Raw genomic sequence first — 17,846 nt, 5'->3', positions numbered from 1 at the left:
AACTCCTCTCAGACCCACCCAAATAAAGTGCCTTGTTAAAGTTAAATCAGGTACACTAGGACGGCCTATACATGAGGTAAGCAGGATGGCTCTGCCCCAGGAGGCCACCAGGCAGCGAAGCTTAACTACATCCTTACCCTGTGGAATCTGTAATTGGCTACATAAGGATTGAGCTACTTCTAGGGCTCATGCAGGTTTAAAGTTCAACATATAGCAGCTTATACCAGCACAAGTTAATCGCTCAAAAAACAGCATGCCTGGCAAGGGCTGCCTTAAGGCTGAGCAGTGCCATTTGTGCCCCTGGATTTGGGGCAGGTTTCTTTGTTTCAAGTTTTAATGAAAAGTTTTCCTTTTCATCAAAGGTAATGTGGGTGTGAAAATCTTGGAGTAACAGCGCAGATATCATTCTCATTTTACAGCTTAGGAGTCAGGGGCTGGAGAGATGGCTCATTGCTTGAGAGCACTGGCTGCTCTTCCCAAGAACCTGGGTTTAATTCCCAGCACCCCCAGCTCACAACTCCTGCTACTTCGAAATCTGACACCCTCATACAGCTGTGCATGCAAGTAAAATGCCAACACACACAATGAATAAATAAACACATAAAAGTAAATCTTTTAAAAAGAGAGATTCTGAAAGACCTTCCACTGCAAGGTTTTGTTTAACCTATAGTCTTCTGAGTGTGGGAAAGGCTCTATACAATTCCCTCAGAACTTCATTTCTCCAGGAAGTTCATCTGGATTTAGGCAGAAAAGAGAGCTCCTCCAAAGGAGAATCTAAAAGGGAATCCCTTTTAGATTTACACATATGTATATTGTTTCCTATGTATTATAAAACTTTGGGTCCCAAGCCCACTCATGCCAAGTCTTCAATGACAAGGGACTCTGAATGCATCTCTCTCATGTTCTAGAGTTGCTGTGTCATTTCACATGTTCATCCTTAGTCAGCAGGTACTTGGAAGACCTGGAGGCTCTTTAGAAGGGAATGACTTCCACACTGCATCTAATGGCTTAATATTAGAAGACTTAATTCATTCCTTTGGGAAAGTGTACAGAGCTTTCATTGCAGGCTTTGTCTGTCTTTCTAAGGCTTGAAGTCTACAGGTGCCACACAGATGTTGATGAACTTTAGATTTTGTCTGACTGTCCTGGAATGAGACCTGAGTTCTACTTTTTTTTTTCAAAGTTGCTGAGTGTTGTCAAGGCTGATGACCACCAACCTTCCTTTGAGAACAAAATGGCATGTATTATTTTTCTGAAGGCCTCATCCATGTTGATGGGATGTATTTAGGTAGAACTCCAAGAAAATGGGAGAAACACTGACCAGGGGTGACAGAGTGGGCATTAACTCTCACATGGCTCAGCAGTTGCTGACGTCATCCTGGTGACACCTCTGTTTCTGTTGGTGCCCACTGGGAGGGGCACAGGTCATATGCTATATTTGCTCCCATACTCATTGGTTTTGCATCAAGGAGTTAAACTGCATTAGAGAGACTATCCTAAGTTGATTTAACCATCACCAAATGTATCTCACAAGCTGGTCTATCCATGGTTTGCTTGGCTTCGTAGACTTCAGATTAGAAGGATTCACTAACAGATGAATTTAAATTTAAATGTCCAAAGATGGAAAAGGAGGAAGTGTGGCTACCCAAATCAGGGGAATTACAACTTACCAATTGTAAAATAGCTTCCAAATGCTTAATGCCAAGGCCAGGAGTCGTATGAGTAGGTTGCTGAGTGATGAAATGAAACGAAAGCTCATCATGCAGTGCTTGACATGAAAAAACTAAGGTAGACCTAAAGATGTCCATCGACAGCCACAGCAGAGAAATGATGACCTCTCTTTGAAACATTCACTCATGACAGACCATCCCATACATGGACTGGGGCCCAACAATTGAGCAATTTAAAATATCCTGATTTCAAATGCTTTATTTGAGCATTATCTTTCTTCTCAGGAAAAGAAACTTGAGTTTCCAAAGTTATGTTTTTAAAAGAAAAAAAAGAGAAGGGAAGAAAATGTTTAATTTGTTCAAAAGATCCAAAAGTTTTAAGATGCATTTGATTAAAGTGCTCCTACAAAACTTAGTCACCAAAACATCTGTGCTGAAAACAATTTTGTTAGAAAAACGAATTTTGTCATCTGCACAGGAAGTACTTGTGTAATGGGGAAAATATGCAGTGACAGAGCACCAAGCCACTGTGTGTTCTAAATTCAAGGCCTGACATGCTGAAGTACTTGCATAAGTGTACACCTTAATGACCATTGCGTGTGTCAGCCTTTCATCACGCAGGGACTAAAGACATGATGAACGCTGTTGCCAAAGCCTCTGAAAGTAATATTAGGCTTCTCTAGAAAAATAAAGTTCTGAAGAAATTAACTAAGTGAAGTGTAAATTATGTTTGATCTATTTAGAAATGGTCAAGAAAACCTTAACTTATCCTCTAAGGACTTTAACCAATTTAAGTACTCTAAACAAAGGTGAGAAAAATAGGCTTAGTTTTGCAATTCCTTTAACACAAGTTGTTCTCTGAATTGAAGCGCTACAGCTTCAAAGATCATACTAGCCTGCCAGTGTACATTGAGGTTTTTTTTTAACTTTTTGCTTGTTTGGTTGTTTTGTCAACATACAGAAGTGCTTGTAAGGACCCATCAGTCCCTGGGGCACCTTTGCCCTCCCTGTCTTGCTTCAGCCCATCACTAGAGCACAATGCTGATACACAGTAAAACATCACCTCACCAGCCGGTCGGTCCTCTGTACTGACTGACTAGTCCAGTCCTGATGTAACTGGCAGCTAACGAGGAAGAGGTCCTTTGGTAGTGAGACACTTCCTAATGATGACTTAGGTGATAATCAAGGTTATACCTGGCGACTTCAGTCAACTCCCACAGCTTAGATCCCTCAGTGTTGGGACACACTACACCCAATTACTTACCGTCACAATCAAATGTCCAATCATAAGTCACAAAGGCAATCACATGCTTTCCACAAAGCTACTCTGTTGCTTGGCTTTTGGTGCACAGCCCTTAATATCATACCATTTTAAGTTGGTCTTTAGTACAGTGAGGTAAGTCAGAGCTCAGAGACATGCCTAGGTTGACCCCTGCGGTCCTCCACTCACTAGTCCTTGCCCATGTGTCCCCTTCTCCACTGTCAAATGATAACGGGAATAATCCTGCAGGTCCATTTTGAGGAGTGATAGCAGAGATATAAAATACAAGCATTGTAGGCAGCACAGAGAATGCCCTCCACCTTAGGAAGGGTCAAAAGGTCTTTTAGAACAAGCCCACAGCTTTGCCTGGGTTCAGAAAGACTGAGAACGATGAGGTTCTTTTCTTAGTAGGAATGTTGGAATAGATATCTCATTGGTCACCTAGAGTGACATGTAAGTAGATAAATCAACAAAACTTTCAGAGCTGTATCGTTTGCGTTGGAAGCAAAGGACATGACAATGCTTTCCTGTTGAATGTTTTCAGTCAATGTGAAGGTTGATCACGTAGACTCAGAAAAATCCGGAAAATTCAACAGCTAGAGTGTTCTCCTCCACTGTGCTTCTCTGGATACTCTTTGCGCTACCTGTTTCCACCTGCACCACAATAGGTAGGCAGTCACGGCTACCCAAACTTCACTGTGGAATGTTTCAGGCTCAAAAAGAAAGTGTTCAGATTTAATGGTTTTATGGCCCATCAAACCCTGTGTGGTAGCCTCTAATTACATCCAGCAGCTAAGATTTCTTTAAAAACTTTTTTTGACAGTTTAATAAGAATTTGCTAATATGCCGGGCATTTCTGGATTGCATTAGACAGCAGCGATTTTCTCTATATGCAATCCCAGCACTCCCTCCTGTGGCTATTGTCTACATAACAAGCTAGAAACACAAGGATAAACATTTATCATTTCTCATATAATTTCTCATCTTTTAAAGTGAATACATAGGCATAGGCGACTCCATAGAAGATGGAGTACAGTTCCATTATGGCCACTATGCGTACAAAGGGACAGCTTCTCTGGTAATGCCTGTAACACAACAGCAAGCACTTGAGGAATCAGACTTGGGGCTTAAGAGACTCAGCTCAGCTGTTAACAGGCTCACAACAATAACAAAAAGAGAGAAAGAGAGAGAGAGAGAAAAATCAGAGTGGTCTACCCATCTTGCAAGACAGAAACCAAATCTAACTATAGCACTATTTTATCAGCTAGTAAGACTCATGATCACTGTTAATGCCTTTCATATGTGAAATACAGAAGTGGTTTCTTCTTTGAAGAATAAGGACAAGGACAACAACAACAAAAAGGTGGGGTGGGAGCCAGTTACAGTCTCTCATTTATAGACATAAATATATTCATTAAATATAAGAACAACTTCTAGTTGTTAAGATATTAATTAAATAATGTTCGGCAGCAAATCTTTTAGTCACAGCATAATGCATAAAAAGTCCAGGATGTTTCCCAGCCACATCGCTCCACTTGATAAGAGTTTTAGAAACTGTAGTTTCTGTTGATGTGAAATTCAGGACTCCTTACATGTGCCTCCATCTATTTCCTAATGAATTTCACTTTCTTTGCTTCATTTCTTTTTCTCAAAATCTAAAGGGTAAAACATGCTGTGGGTTTTTTTTTTTTAATTTCTGTATTTTTATTTTTATTAATTACAGTTTATTTACTTTTTATCCTCCCTGTAGCTCCCTTCCTCATTCCCTCCCAATCCCACCCTCCCTCCCTCATCTCATCCCATGCCCCTCCCCCAGTCCACTGATCGGGGAGGTCTTCCTCCCCTTCCCTCTGATCCTAGTCTATCAGGTCTCATCAGGAGTGGCTCCATTGCCTTCCTCTCTGGCCTGGTAAGGTTGCTCCCCCTTCAGGGGGAGATGATCAAAGCATGATGTGTTTTTTATTAATATTCCTAGACTATCACACAGGGCTTGCCTTGGGCCTCTTGCTGCAATTAATATTTGGGTACTATCAGTAGTTGACCAGGATATTTTTACTCAACATCAACTAACTGAATAATAACATTGAGCAGCATGTATAATGTCACCATCCTCCATTTCCACATTAACAGGGTTAAGGATTTCCTTAGGGATTTGGGTTAGGATAGTGTTAAAGAGTAGATGAGATAATAAATTTTAAAATTGGAAACACACCAAATGCTCAATAAATGTTGGTTATCTTTCCACAGCTTTTGAAGTATCATTTTCTGAATTTCTGAAATATTTACCACATACTTAATTGTGTCTTCAGCAAGTTCCAAAGATGAATATGCTCCCACCCCAGTCCTATATCCCAGGAGTGCAGTGTGAGAAAAGAGAGCAAGTGCACACAGGCACTCCCTGTCCAAGCTCTCTGTCTCCATAAAACACAATAATAATAATAATAATAATAATAATAATAATAATAATAATAATAATAATAAGAAGAAGAAGAAGAAGAAGAAGAAGAAGAAGAAGAAGAAGACATCCCAGGAAAACATATAAGGGCAGCTATATACTTTGAACCATCTTTGGTAGTTGGTGAAAATTAAAACCATTTTTTAAAGTGTAAAGATCATTTACTCTTCTTTGGGATTTTCCTGGATTTTTGTGGTCTGTTTTCTCTGGTTCTGCTTCTTGGGTCTTTTGGTGTTGTTAGTATTTTGTTTTCTATGTGGCCCTAACTGCTGCGGACCACCCACCCCTCCTCCCTGAACTCTGGGTCCTGAGGTTGCAGACATGTGCCACCAAGCTGAGCTGATTTTGTTCTGCAGTTTTCTCATTGACGTGTTTTTCCATCGCGTGTCTTTTAACAGTGGAAAGCTTTTCTTAAAGAACGTTCTTTTGAATAGCACGCATGCTCAGTGATGGCTATGTCTCTAAGGTCCTTCAGAACAGCCCCAAACCACTTGTGACACAGTATGCAAGCCACTGGCCTTGCTTAAGCAGCTGCCTTTATCAGTGAAAAACAGTAATCCTAGAGAGTGAAAATGACCTGCCACAAGAAGCAAAACCAGTTAGTGGTGACTTTCCACATGGATCAGATGTTGCCGCTCAGCAGCCCGGGGACAGCTACAACCCACAAAAGTATTTGCTTTGGCCCACACGCTGTTGCCCCAAATAGCATTTTAGAGAATTTTGATTTATTTCCCAACGTATAAAAACAAGAAATTGTACATTAAAGTTTAGATTTCTGGCTTCATTTTAAGACAGTCAGTTCTGGCAGCCTCTCACTCGCTCAGGAAGAGTCAGCTAAAACAAGGACTTGGCTGCCCCCTTTGGGATGCAACAAGCAATCACACTGCCTTCACCATGAGCGTAGACTGTTCTTGGGTTACCTCCTGTACTCTGTGGAGAAAACATTTCAAGCTTAACCCTTAAAGGTAATTTTTGAGTACCTCGCATAAAATATAAGATAAAAGCATTTAGTGCAGAAACTAATTTTCATTATGGTAAGATATGGATAGAGTGTGCCTTTGTGGAAGAGGTTATGTATGCAAGAGGAAGATTGGGGAACCTGGGGCTGCAGGGAGAAAGGAGTGGCATGCCCTGAACTGTCAGTTTTCTGGCACTTATTTTATCTCTACACTAGAATGTCTAGAATGCAAACGTAAATCTCCCCGTTACATCAAGTCACCCGCTGGTCATTAAAATGTGAAGGGGCCCAGAGTTAGTTCTATCCAGCAACCCTGTATGCATTGACATTGCATTTCAAAATTAAACACAAATATGTAGCTCATTCTACAGCCGTCAAGCAGTGGAAAAACATGGGACTAGATCATAGCTACTTGTGCCCACAGTAGTGATAGGACAAGACAAAGGAAGACAAAGGGCCTTTGAGTCAGATTCTGGGAAGATTCTGGAAATCACACGGGGAATGTGAGACTATGATGCTATGGCAATTTCCAGAACTGTCAAGAGAACAAAATAATTACACAGGTCAGACATTCCCTGGGGGCATGAATGATCATCATTTATTCTCATTGGTCAGGTTGATGGACACATTCTGTCCTGAACTAACCTCTCTCTTTTGAACTTGGAACCAACTTCCTTTCTTTGCAAATAGTTTGTTTCCAGAGAAATACAAAATTTAGGGGCCAGTTAATTATGAAGTTGACAAAAACATCCATAATAACTTGAACAGATTTTACAATATTTTAAAGGATCAGACTTATAGTTTTTAATTCTTCTTAGGAATGATGGAAGAAACAACTTAATACATTCTTAGTCCTGTGACTGAGAGTAATCTCCTAAACATGAATGCGGCTCCGTTCTTGCTTAAATTTTCTTGTGGCTAACTACATCCTTCGCCGAGCTATCATGTCAGTGTACATTTCTCCAGAAGCCAATAGTGTCAGGAAGATTGGACAAGATCTTACAGCTATGAAGAATCCCAAAGTGAGTTAGTGGAAAGGGGGTGATAAAGAAAAGAGAGAAAAGAGTGTTGATCAGTAGCAATTTCTGTGGCAAGCTGTGCCTCCGTCTCACTGAACGGCAGAATCAGAACATTCTGTGTGCTCTGGATCATAGAGAACTGGGGTCTGTTCATCAGTAGCTGTGATCATAAGCCAAGAAACCCTGAACACTGCCAACCCAGCCCACAGCAGACTTCTGTGAACAAGCACAAAATGCAATGTTTAGGGTGGAGAAAGACAGAAGGAATGAGTTCAAATACCCAAGCCACTGGCAGTGTCAGCTTGAGGGTCCTTCCTTCTCCTGCCAAAGAAACTCACTAGCCCACACCCAAACTCACAAGCCATGGCCAAATTCACAGACCATGCCCACATGCACAGACCAACCAACAGTCTTTGCCCTGAATTGATGACCATTAATTTAAAAGATTAACTCTAATATTAACTAGAACAACACAGCATAGATGTTCATGAGAACACAGACGAAACCCTGAGGAATGCTGGGGCCCATGAGGAAGCTGCTTGGTATACATCGGTGTTCCAACCTGAGATGCTATGGGTCAGATGGGACCTTCATCAAAGATCTTGGATTCTTGAACAGGTTTTGAATCTCTGATCCCTATTCTTTATGTCTTTCCACTTTATTCAAATATAGACTTGTGTTTTGGTGTCTCGACATTCTGCTCTACACACACCTAGAGCTATACATCTCTGGCTTCTGATGTTGTATCTCCTTCAGAACATTTCAAAGCAGCATACGGTAGTCAGGAGCCACTGTTCTGGAGACAAACTGCTGGGATCTGGACAGTTCTTATTACTTATGAATCACATAGCCCTCACTGATGTGACTGATCTTGTATTTGTCTCTGTAGGCTTAATCATGTAGCTGCTTCTCTGGGCTCTCTGAGGATACAATAACTTGGAAGCTTCGATGTAATCAGACAAGTGCTAAAAGGTGGTAGTTTTTGCTAAATAAATCTAAAAGGGCAAGAACTAATGGACACTTAATATCGGCTCATGGTGAGTGTCAGGGAACATAAGGTTCAATGACCAGTCCACCTGGTCTATAACCAAACACTTTCTAAATGAGCATTTTCATTTCACTGTAGCCCCTCCTAACAAGAGCCATGGGCTTTAGCACCATAGGGAGTAAGTTAGAGATCATTTCATTCCTAGTTATAAAAGAAGTTCTCTGAAATTTCAGCAATGTGTCCACACAGTGGAACAGCAATCCCAAGTAAGAGAACGTATCTAAAACAGTCCCCTGGCTCCTCAGGGACTAACCTGGAGAGGTCTGCCAACTGATCTACTTGCCTCCCTCTGTTTCTGTCCTCCGAGTTATTTTCTGGTTTCATCTCCTTGTAGTTTATAAGGATGGGCCAAATTCACAGACCTAAAGATGGGCCAAAAGTGAGAAGAACATAATCTCCCGGTCAGCCGCTTTTGAAAACTAGTAAATTACAATAAGTGTCTTCATGTAAATTACAATAGGTATCTCCACCATCTAACGTTGTTTCTGGCTACTTTAAAAACAGGAAACTTGTGAGCCGTACTACCTTTTGTAAATGCTTTTTAAAATGATTCAAGTATGGTAGCTAGAGGTCTACAATCAGCTCAGGAGGCTGAGGCAGAGGAATCAGGATGAGATACACAATAAATTATTATTAAAAAAAATTAAAAAAAAAAGAAAGTTGGTAAGATTTTTAAAAGACCTAAAAGGAGACGGATCATAACCACATTCTGCATCATTTTCAAACTTTTGTTCCTTTTGGCATGCTTGCCTTTTTTTTTTTTTTTTCATTTTATCTCTAATTAGATGCCAGTTCTTGCAACACCTGCCAAATAACAAATACAACCAGGAAAATTCTTGTACAATTTTTTTTTCTAAGAAGACAAATTACAGCCTCCTATGGAACTCATATCTTATAACTTTGATAAAAGTGCCAATTTCTTAGGTTCCTCTGACTTCTATTCTTTCTATCCATGTTGGAAACTACACATTTCTCCAAAATCACACCAGACATCAAAACATTAAAATAATAACTTTACATTCTGAAATAAAATATATGATAATGACTTACATTGCTTTTCACATTAGTAAATAAACCATTTCCACTTGCTGACTGTTTGTCTCCATTCATGAATGTCTTATTTTCTTACTTTTGTCTTGGTATCACTGTCTTCCTCAAGGGGTATTTACATCGAATGAACATTAGCACTTTGCCTCTTATTTTCTCAAATAGTTTTCAGTTCCTCAAAAACAACTTACAGTATCCTATGAAATATTTCCTTTTGAAATTTATGGAAATTTTGGTGCACTCAGGTTTTAATCTAATATGCCCACCTCTCTGCTTTTGTTTTGTTGCCTGAGGTTTCTTGAGATAGATCTACCCTGTTACACTCATTTGGTCCACATTCCCATTTCCCACATCCCTGCCCCGGGGCCTGTGTGTTCCTGAATCACCAAAATCAAGCCCCTGGAGTCTGGGGCCACTCATGTGCACTCGGCTCTTGTACTAAAAACACCGCCAGCCTGTGGCATATGCTTACTCAGCACAAGCGTCCCTTGTTCTTGGCAGAAGTCTGTGGGAGTCATTTCAATGAAGAAGGAGCTTCTGCATGATTCTTAATTCTCAGAATTAAAGTGCTTTAAATATAGCATTGAGTTCCTGTCCTATCTCACCCTGCTTGGCATAAAAGGATGTCAACTAGGATTATTTAGCAATGCTTCTTCAACTCCGAAGCAGAATGTTCAGAGGTCTACATGCAGCCTTTCACACGTTCAGTGCTGCTTCGGAAATAAGAAGCTGCTGTATTAGCCACGGAAAGAGACTTCTTTGCAGCTTGTTTGCGTTCGTCTTTGCTTCTTCCTGAAGCAGGGGGAAATACTCTATTGGGAATAGAATCCACCCATAACATAGAATCAAGTTCCAATACCATAAAACAAACAAACAAAAAACAGAACCAACTAGGTCTCTGTGTTTCCTTTCACTATGCCAATCATTTCAGTTTGGAATGGTCCCGCCTGTGTCACACAAGGCTGCCTCTCAGATCATCATTTGCGGAGACAGTGGTATTACCACTCAGAAAACATTTATGGAGCACTGCTTCGCGTCAGGCATTTATATGTATAATGCTTGCGACCCTCACAGCAACCTAATTGCAACAACTGCCAGTTTAATCCCTATTTTGCAGGGGAAAACCAAGCACACAGAGAGTATCTTGCCCTGAGCCTCACCCTAGAAAGTTGACTGTAGAAATATAAAGGAATGTAATTTTTGTAGTATGTTAGTAGCAGTAGCATATTAGTATATCATGATTAGGATATTTAGTAGAGTCCTGGGGAGGCCGTTGGGGAGGGAGCTCGACTTTTCTCTTCTCCTACCTCGGACAGTGGCCAGCTCCCCGTCTGCATGAGCCATGCACTGCATGGCAGTAGCCCCCACGCATATTGGCATGCTGACTCTCTGCCCTAAGACGGAAGTCGACAGGTGGATATCAGCCACATTCCGGAGCACCCGTGGATAAAGCTTCCATCTGCAAGTTAAAACAATATTAACGTATGTAATTTAAAGTTTTTAAAGTGTAACCGAAACTTTTAACATATTTTAAAAGTGAAAAATTTATGTTTCTCATTAAGACAAATCATTTTTATAAAGATAAAGAAAAATGGACAGTTTTAATGTTTGCTAGCATCAAAAGAAAACTAGATGACAATAAACATCACATCACATGACATCCCATTATGTGTGGCGCTTGTCTTTTTCGTGAATTTGGTTACAGTTTTAAAATATAAAAATGGAGATGACAATGGCCTTCCATGTAATTTTACTGAAGTATGACTGACAGCAGAACTCATCTATTTCAGCACATAATTCTGAGAGCTATGACAGAACCAGGCAGCCATGTAATGGCCAAGACACCCACATCTCAGCCGGTCAGTCAGGCTTCAGATTTCCTCGTTTCCTTATATAGGGAAATTTTCTCCCCACCTCAAACCCCTGGCAAACATTGGTCTGAATCGTCCATTCTCATCTTCCACTCTTAAAGAATATCATATATATGGACTTGTACAGCAGCCAACCCTTTGAATCTGGCACAGTGTGCTCAATAACCATTTGTGCTGCTGCATGTATAATCAGTCTGTACCTTTGGGCAATGAATCTTATTTCACCTCCTGGAAAGTACCTGAGGTGTTTATCCACTCCTGGGGACACTTGGGGCATTCCATTTTATATTGATAATAAACACGGTAGCCATGAACATCCGCTTATCGGCTTTCAGGTGAATGGAATTTCTATTTTACTTTCCCAGACCGAGATGATAATATGCAAAGTCCTAGAGGTTACATTCAGATTTCAGAAGGTTTGGATATTCTCTCTGTAAGAAAGAGTAGCTTGAGGCAATTGTTTTTAGTATTATGTTTATTTTCTTCAAAGCTATTTAACTAAATTCGTATTTAATGAAGAATGATAATAAGGGAACAGTTAAATTTTTGGTTATTTGTTTTATCAGGTAAGCCTTTTCCTCAGATTAGTTAATAGAAACTAAAATTTTTAATTCATGAAAATTATTATAAATGATATTTTTCTGTGATTTCTCTAAGTTAGGACAGAAGTTACTATTAAGTCAACCATCAAAAATTTTTTCATAGTCTTACAGACAATAAATTATCTTTTCCATCAGTAGGATGTGTATTTCCTACTTGTTTATGCTGATCATTCTCCTCCTTACACCAGACTAAGTCTGAGCATTGTTACAATAAATGTCTTGTTTAGACATACATGCAGGCCCAACCAACAGTCCAGCTGATTTTCTGGATTTAACTGTACTCCTAACAGGTTCTTCTTGTAAATACAGTGAAGAGGGACTTTATATTAGAAAAATGAGGGAAAAGTCCTTCATTGACTAAAACTTGTTTTGTCCAGGAGCAGCAGCAGCAACAGTTTTGTCCTGAGGACTTGTTAGAAAGAGGTCTGTAATGTCACTCAGCAAACTAAAAACACCTCATCCCTGGACAGCGTAAGAAAGGAGTTTAGTGTGTGCTTGTGGCTCCTAGGCTGTTCTTCGAACATCCTAATTGTCATCATTTTCCATCTCACTCGGTGCTCTGTTCCTGGAAAATCTCTGCTTCACCGTGGACACGTGCAGCATGATTTTCTCATTTGCATTTTGAAGGGGAAGAGACGGAAGCCCTGGAGGGAGTTTTACTGCCTATAATCTCTAAGAGAGTTGACAGAATAAGAAAAAGATTTTAATAGTGGGGAGACACACCGGCCTTGAAAGGCAGTAATATCAATATTTACTTATGACTAAAAGAATAATGAGAAGCACAAACTGTGGAGCATCAGGGTTCTCTTTCTCTCCTCCCTCTTTGTATGTATGTGCATGCGCACACGCACATGCATATTCATGTGTAAAAGGAGCCTTTTTAAATGTCACCCATTTATAAACCAAGGTTCATCTGTCCATGAGCAGCAGCCTTACCCTCGTCCACTTGGTGGCGCGGTCGCCTTAATAACCGCATGCTCCCACTTTCCAACAAGGCATTTTCTGTTTCAAACATTGCAGAGATTCTACAGCCCTTACATTTTGGGGCAAAATTAAATAAAGCCAGGACAGTGTACATTCTCTAAAGTGTCCTCTGAGTTTTGGTGTTTTCTAAATAACAGAAACTTTGCTAGATAGTTTCAATGGATTTTTGACCACAAATTTAAATGGCTATCACCTCAATTATGCAACAAATAATGCATCTCTGTAACCTTTTGTTGCATCCATGTAAAATCTGCTTTAGGAAGAGCCTATGAATGTGGAGAGAACAGCTGGACCACTGAGTGATGAACCTTCTTTAAAATCCAAAACGAATAAAGGAAATTATAGCAGGACTTTCAGCCTACACTTCAATAGAGGAAAGGCCTAGGTTCTAACTAACCACAAACTCAAGAGAGACACACACTCCCCAGGATATAACTGCTCCCCGAAAGTGTTCACAAATTCCATAGCATGAAGCCTTTTGCTCATTTATAACAGGACTTGAATTGACTTTCCTGGAGTCCTAAAATACCAGCACATGCGTTTCAATTTCTCCATCTGAACTCCCCACTCACAAATTTTAAGCAAATGATTGAAAAAGCTCCTTCCTCACTTGTTCCATGTAGCAGCCAGAGACGCTGTGACTTGCTACTTATGTAACCCTGAAATGCCAGTCCTGGGTTTGTAATGTTTCTCAAACAAAGAAGTGAGGCTGATGTTGCTTTTATGCACCAGATAGTTCCAATGAAGCCTCCCACTTGTCAATGTCAATGGAGAAGCAGCAGGAAGGAGGCAGCTTCTACTTCTGAGGTCCTAATGCGGCTTTATTCTCAAACGGTGGAGTTAGTTTCCATCAGGAAAAGCATCGGAGTGTGCAACAATGCTGGGGATGGGGGCTCCTTTATGTCAGCGTGTGAAAGAAATAGTGCAGGACAGTTTTCCAAACTAGCCTCAGTCTGGTCAGGCCATTCGAGCTGAGGCAGCCCAGCATTCTGACAGTTGCTCTTTTTATATGCTTGCAACAGGAAATTTCATTCTTCAAGGTGGTTCACCTTCTTCATCCTTTCTGGCCATGATAATGCCAAGCTTCAATCGTACAAAGAAACATGTCCAACCAACCATCTGCTGGTTCACATAAGTGGCCCAAGAATCCAGAACTCTAAAATGTGGTTGCCAGATCTGAGCACTGATGGACAGTGCCAGGAAGGCTGTTCCTCGTACTTGTGGGAGAAAGAGGGCATGAACTCCACAAACGCCTTTGAAACGCTCTGACCTTATGCCACAGTTATGTAAGAGTGATAATTTTGTAGCCTTATTTAAAACAGAAGGAGAAATGTTGGGGTGACTTCCTTCCTGCTATCAAGCCAGTGCTACCAAAGCCAGCAGAAATCCTCTTCTTTCCACAGGACTCTCAAAGGCACAAAACAGGGATGATGGGCCATGCAGGGAGCCTCAGTACAAAGGAGTTTTTGAGATGTCAAACAGGTGAACCTGACTGGCATTTGTTGTAGTACAAACACTGAGAACTGGATGTCCTCTGGAGAAATTTACACAATGCCTTTTTATTTCTTTAAAGAAACAAAAGAATTATCAAGTTTCATGACAGACATAGCTCTGCAAACCCAGTTGCATTATCTGTGTCGCTGGGATAAACTAGTCCACATTTAGGATGGCATTTCCAGTGGGAGTGCTGTAGAATTCACAGAAGCAAAGAAACTCTTCTGTCCGGTGACAACTTAGAAGTCATCAGGTCTTCTCTGCCTCAGAAAGTGTCTATAATTTCTGTGATTAAGAAGGTAGTCTAGTTTACTGTACATGTTGGTCCCTTCTCTTGAGTAGCTGTTTGGGGGCACTTTACATCTTTGCCACCCATTAGATTATGGAAACTGAGTCAACGCTGAGATGTACATTCCTTTCTATCTTTGTCATTGTTAGGTCCTAGCTTGTAGCAATCTTGTCTGTGGAAACAGTTCAAAGTGTACATAAATCAATTATGCAGTCCTGTTGGCACATTCCTGTAGCACTCAGGGAGCCGAGTTGGGAGGTGAGCGCAGGCTAGCCTGGTGTGCATGGCCAGTTAGACATCACACAAAGCTATGTAATGGGGCTGTAAGTAAGTCACAAAGTTGGGTCCCATGAGCTGGGGTGTCTAACAGGATAGAGAAGTCTGTGTAGAAATGGAATGAGAGCTTGGTGACGGCAATGCTCAAACACCAACCTACACATCTTAGGCTATAAAAGCCCCATAGGGCTAAGATGCTGCTTAAGAAGAGCATTCAGCAAGGCCATTATCCTGGTGAGCACAGTGCCATGATCCAGAAAGGGACATTTTTAGAGTAGGAAATGTGAAGAAGCCTCAGTTGTTCTTTAAAATAATAATAATTTGGGAACCTGTAGAACTTTAAGCTCCTGCGCTGTTAACCAGCTCCGCATCCACAACTTGCCCAGAATTTGTGTTTAAGAACAATTCAGAAAACACCTCATCAAGGACTCCAGAGGTCGCGGAGATGGCCCGCCCTCCATGCTACCACTCCCCAGGCTCCATCACCAACTTCTGTGCAAAGCAGGTGCTGCCACAAGGACTGCCTTAATTAAAATTATTTACCTTCTCCTAATTTTGAAACATTGAGGTGATTCTAGTAACTTCATTCTATACCAAAGAAAAATGCCTTATGAACCCTCATAAATGGGGAGCCCTGATATCTACTGCCATCACTAAGGGCTACAGTGGAAGAATAAAAGCATGGAAAGAGTGCTCTATAGAAAATTCTCTCAGCTTCTCGGCTGAAAAAGGAAAAAAAACCCAGCCATTTAAAGTTATTTTATTTTTTTTTTGTTTTTGCCATGAAAAGAAAGCATAAACCATGACACCTACCATCTTGTATCTGAAATATAAAACCCTGGAAAAACTGATTTGGGAAGAGAGATGAAGCACTTTACAGAAGGTGTGAGACCGCAAGGGTGAGAGATGAATGCTACACAGACATGTCTAAGGTGAAAGTGTCGTCAAGTCATAACGAAAATGAGTGCTAATGGAGGGAGCCAGCAGGATGGGAACTTGCAGAGCAATAATCCTGCGGGTTGGCTGGTAGGAGCTACCTAACACTTACAGCTGGCCTCCTAGTCTATGCACACAAGCGTTCTCTGTCACAGTCTAACAAAAAGAAAATGAATTCATCAGTGTTTATGATAATTTGTGTATATAGTTAAAGTCATTACTGTCACAGTTCAAGTAAAGGTAGGGCCCACTTTTGCCATCAATCCCAGACTTAATCATATGTCAACATTTTAAGATATCAAGATTTCTCACATGCCAAGAATTTTCTATCCTTTCTTAAGTACGAATCCAGGCAATCATTTTCACACCAGCACACAAAACTACATCTCATTCTTGTGCAATGTCACTGTGAGATATTAAAACACAATTTTAAATAATAAAGTTTCTTACCTAGAAAACGCTCTAATATTATCAGCCAAGGTCTCCTGATCATTTGCCCCGGACTTGTAATAATCAAATACTGACTTTTGAAGCACTGATCGGGCATGTTGTTCATAATCGTTGATGCACACCAGCCGGGGCAACATTGTGGCAGGGGACAGCAACCTCAAATACCCTGGAGGGCTTTCATGGATTGCCTTCTATGCTGAGGCCATTCCATTATTTGTCAATTATTAATAGACTTTTGCCAAAGTTCATATTTAATTCTCTCTTGCTTACATCAAATGAGCAAACATTGTATGCCTAGACTTTGACATTCCATTTGCAGATTGACCATAAATGTACCTAAAACACACAGAGTTAGAGATGTGGAGGAAGCATGAGTGAGTAGGAACTATCACGCTGACAGAGGAGGGAAAGGAGTTGAAAAAGTTAAGGGACTTGCTTGAAGCCACCTTTGGTTCAGGCCTACATCAGGCTGGGTCTTCCGATATTCCATGACTTTGCACTTTGCTTTGGCACCCGCAATGAGCAAACTCTTCATTTTCCTTCCACACTGCTATAATGCACATGCCATATAAAAACAATGGAAAAGGTTATAAAGTAAATACTTATACAGTGACTGCAGAACTTCTGTACAATATAAATTTGACCCAATCATAAATATGTGGCTTTAATACAGAATGTTACAGCTAAATCTCAATTTTGTATTGCTCTGGGGTGACTGAGGGCAGTATCATTCTAAAAGGCATGGTAATCTCAATCTTAACTTCTTCTCTGTCATGGAATGGCTGGGGAATATTGGTGTGTGCACTGCATAGCCACAAAAGCAACGGAGCTGACCTAAGCTAGACCTGGATTTCAACCTAGTAGACTACACAGGTGTTCAACAGCTGAATTCCAAATGCTTCAGTCTGTAAAAACTTTCTCTCTTGACCCTGGGCCTTACTTTCCAATCCATGTGGCATGCTGAGTGCCATGGGATCAGCGGGTGCTCTAGGAAAGGCCTCAGTGAAGAAGTTAAAGTGAAGCATGAGCCACCATAATCTCTCTCTCAGATGAGATTACTCTTCCTGTATTGCAGGCTTCAGGTGCTCACAACGTATTCCTACTGACAGTTTTCAGGGTCTCTTCTAGACCCACTTCCTGATCTTCACTGAGCAGTTGTCTGGCAGTGCACTTTTGACAAAATCCAAACTAAGACTTATTAATACTACATGTATGGAGAGGTTTAAAGGATATATCATTGGTGAAAATACAGAACACAAACTGGGTTGTTTTTTATTTTTTTTTATTTTTTTATTTATTACAACTTGTTCATTTTGTATCCCAGCTGTAACCCCCTCCCTTGTCCCTTTCCAATCCCGCCCTCCCTCCCTCTTCTCCTTCCCTAGTCTGATAAGGGAGATCCTGCTCCCCTTCCATCTGACCCTAGTCTATTAGGTCTCATCAGGACTGGCTGCATTGTCTTCCTCTGTGGCCTTGGCAAGGCTGC

At 40.8% G+C, this 17,846-nt stretch overlaps 1 protein-coding gene across 4 annotated transcripts in view; it reads right to left on the bottom strand.

Annotated features, from left to right (window-relative positions):
• Hao1 (hydroxyacid oxidase 1) overlaps positions 1 to 16,545 on the bottom strand; it is a 51,974-nt gene extending 35,429 nt beyond the window's left edge. For 2 of the 4 annotated variants that reach the window (XM_055605551.1, XM_055605464.1), the window contains exons 1-2: positions 16,361 to 16,544; positions 10,766 to 10,917 (exon numbers count right to left, since the gene is read on the bottom strand). In XM_055605551.1, coding sequence (XP_055461526.1) covers positions 10,766 to 10,917; positions 16,361 to 16,497 — 289 coding nt within the window. In that variant the 5' untranslated portion in view covers positions 16,498 to 16,544. Of the gene's footprint in view, positions 1 to 10,765; positions 10,918 to 16,360 lie in introns of all 4 variants that reach the window. The other 2 variants (XM_055605425.1, XM_055605500.1) reach the window with 2 other exon arrangements.
• Between the last annotated feature and the right edge of the window lie 1,301 nt (positions 16,546 to 17,846).

Source organism: Psammomys obesus, unplaced genomic scaffold, assembly GCF_907164565.1.
Source record: "Psammomys obesus unplaced genomic scaffold, mPsaObe1.curated_primary_1811, whole genome shotgun sequence".
NCBI classification, from domain to species: Eukaryota; Metazoa; Chordata; class Mammalia; order Rodentia; family Muridae; genus Psammomys; species Psammomys obesus.
The sequence above is the reverse complement of the archived record's forward strand: the minus strand, read 5'-3'. Positions and strand labels throughout refer to the sequence as shown.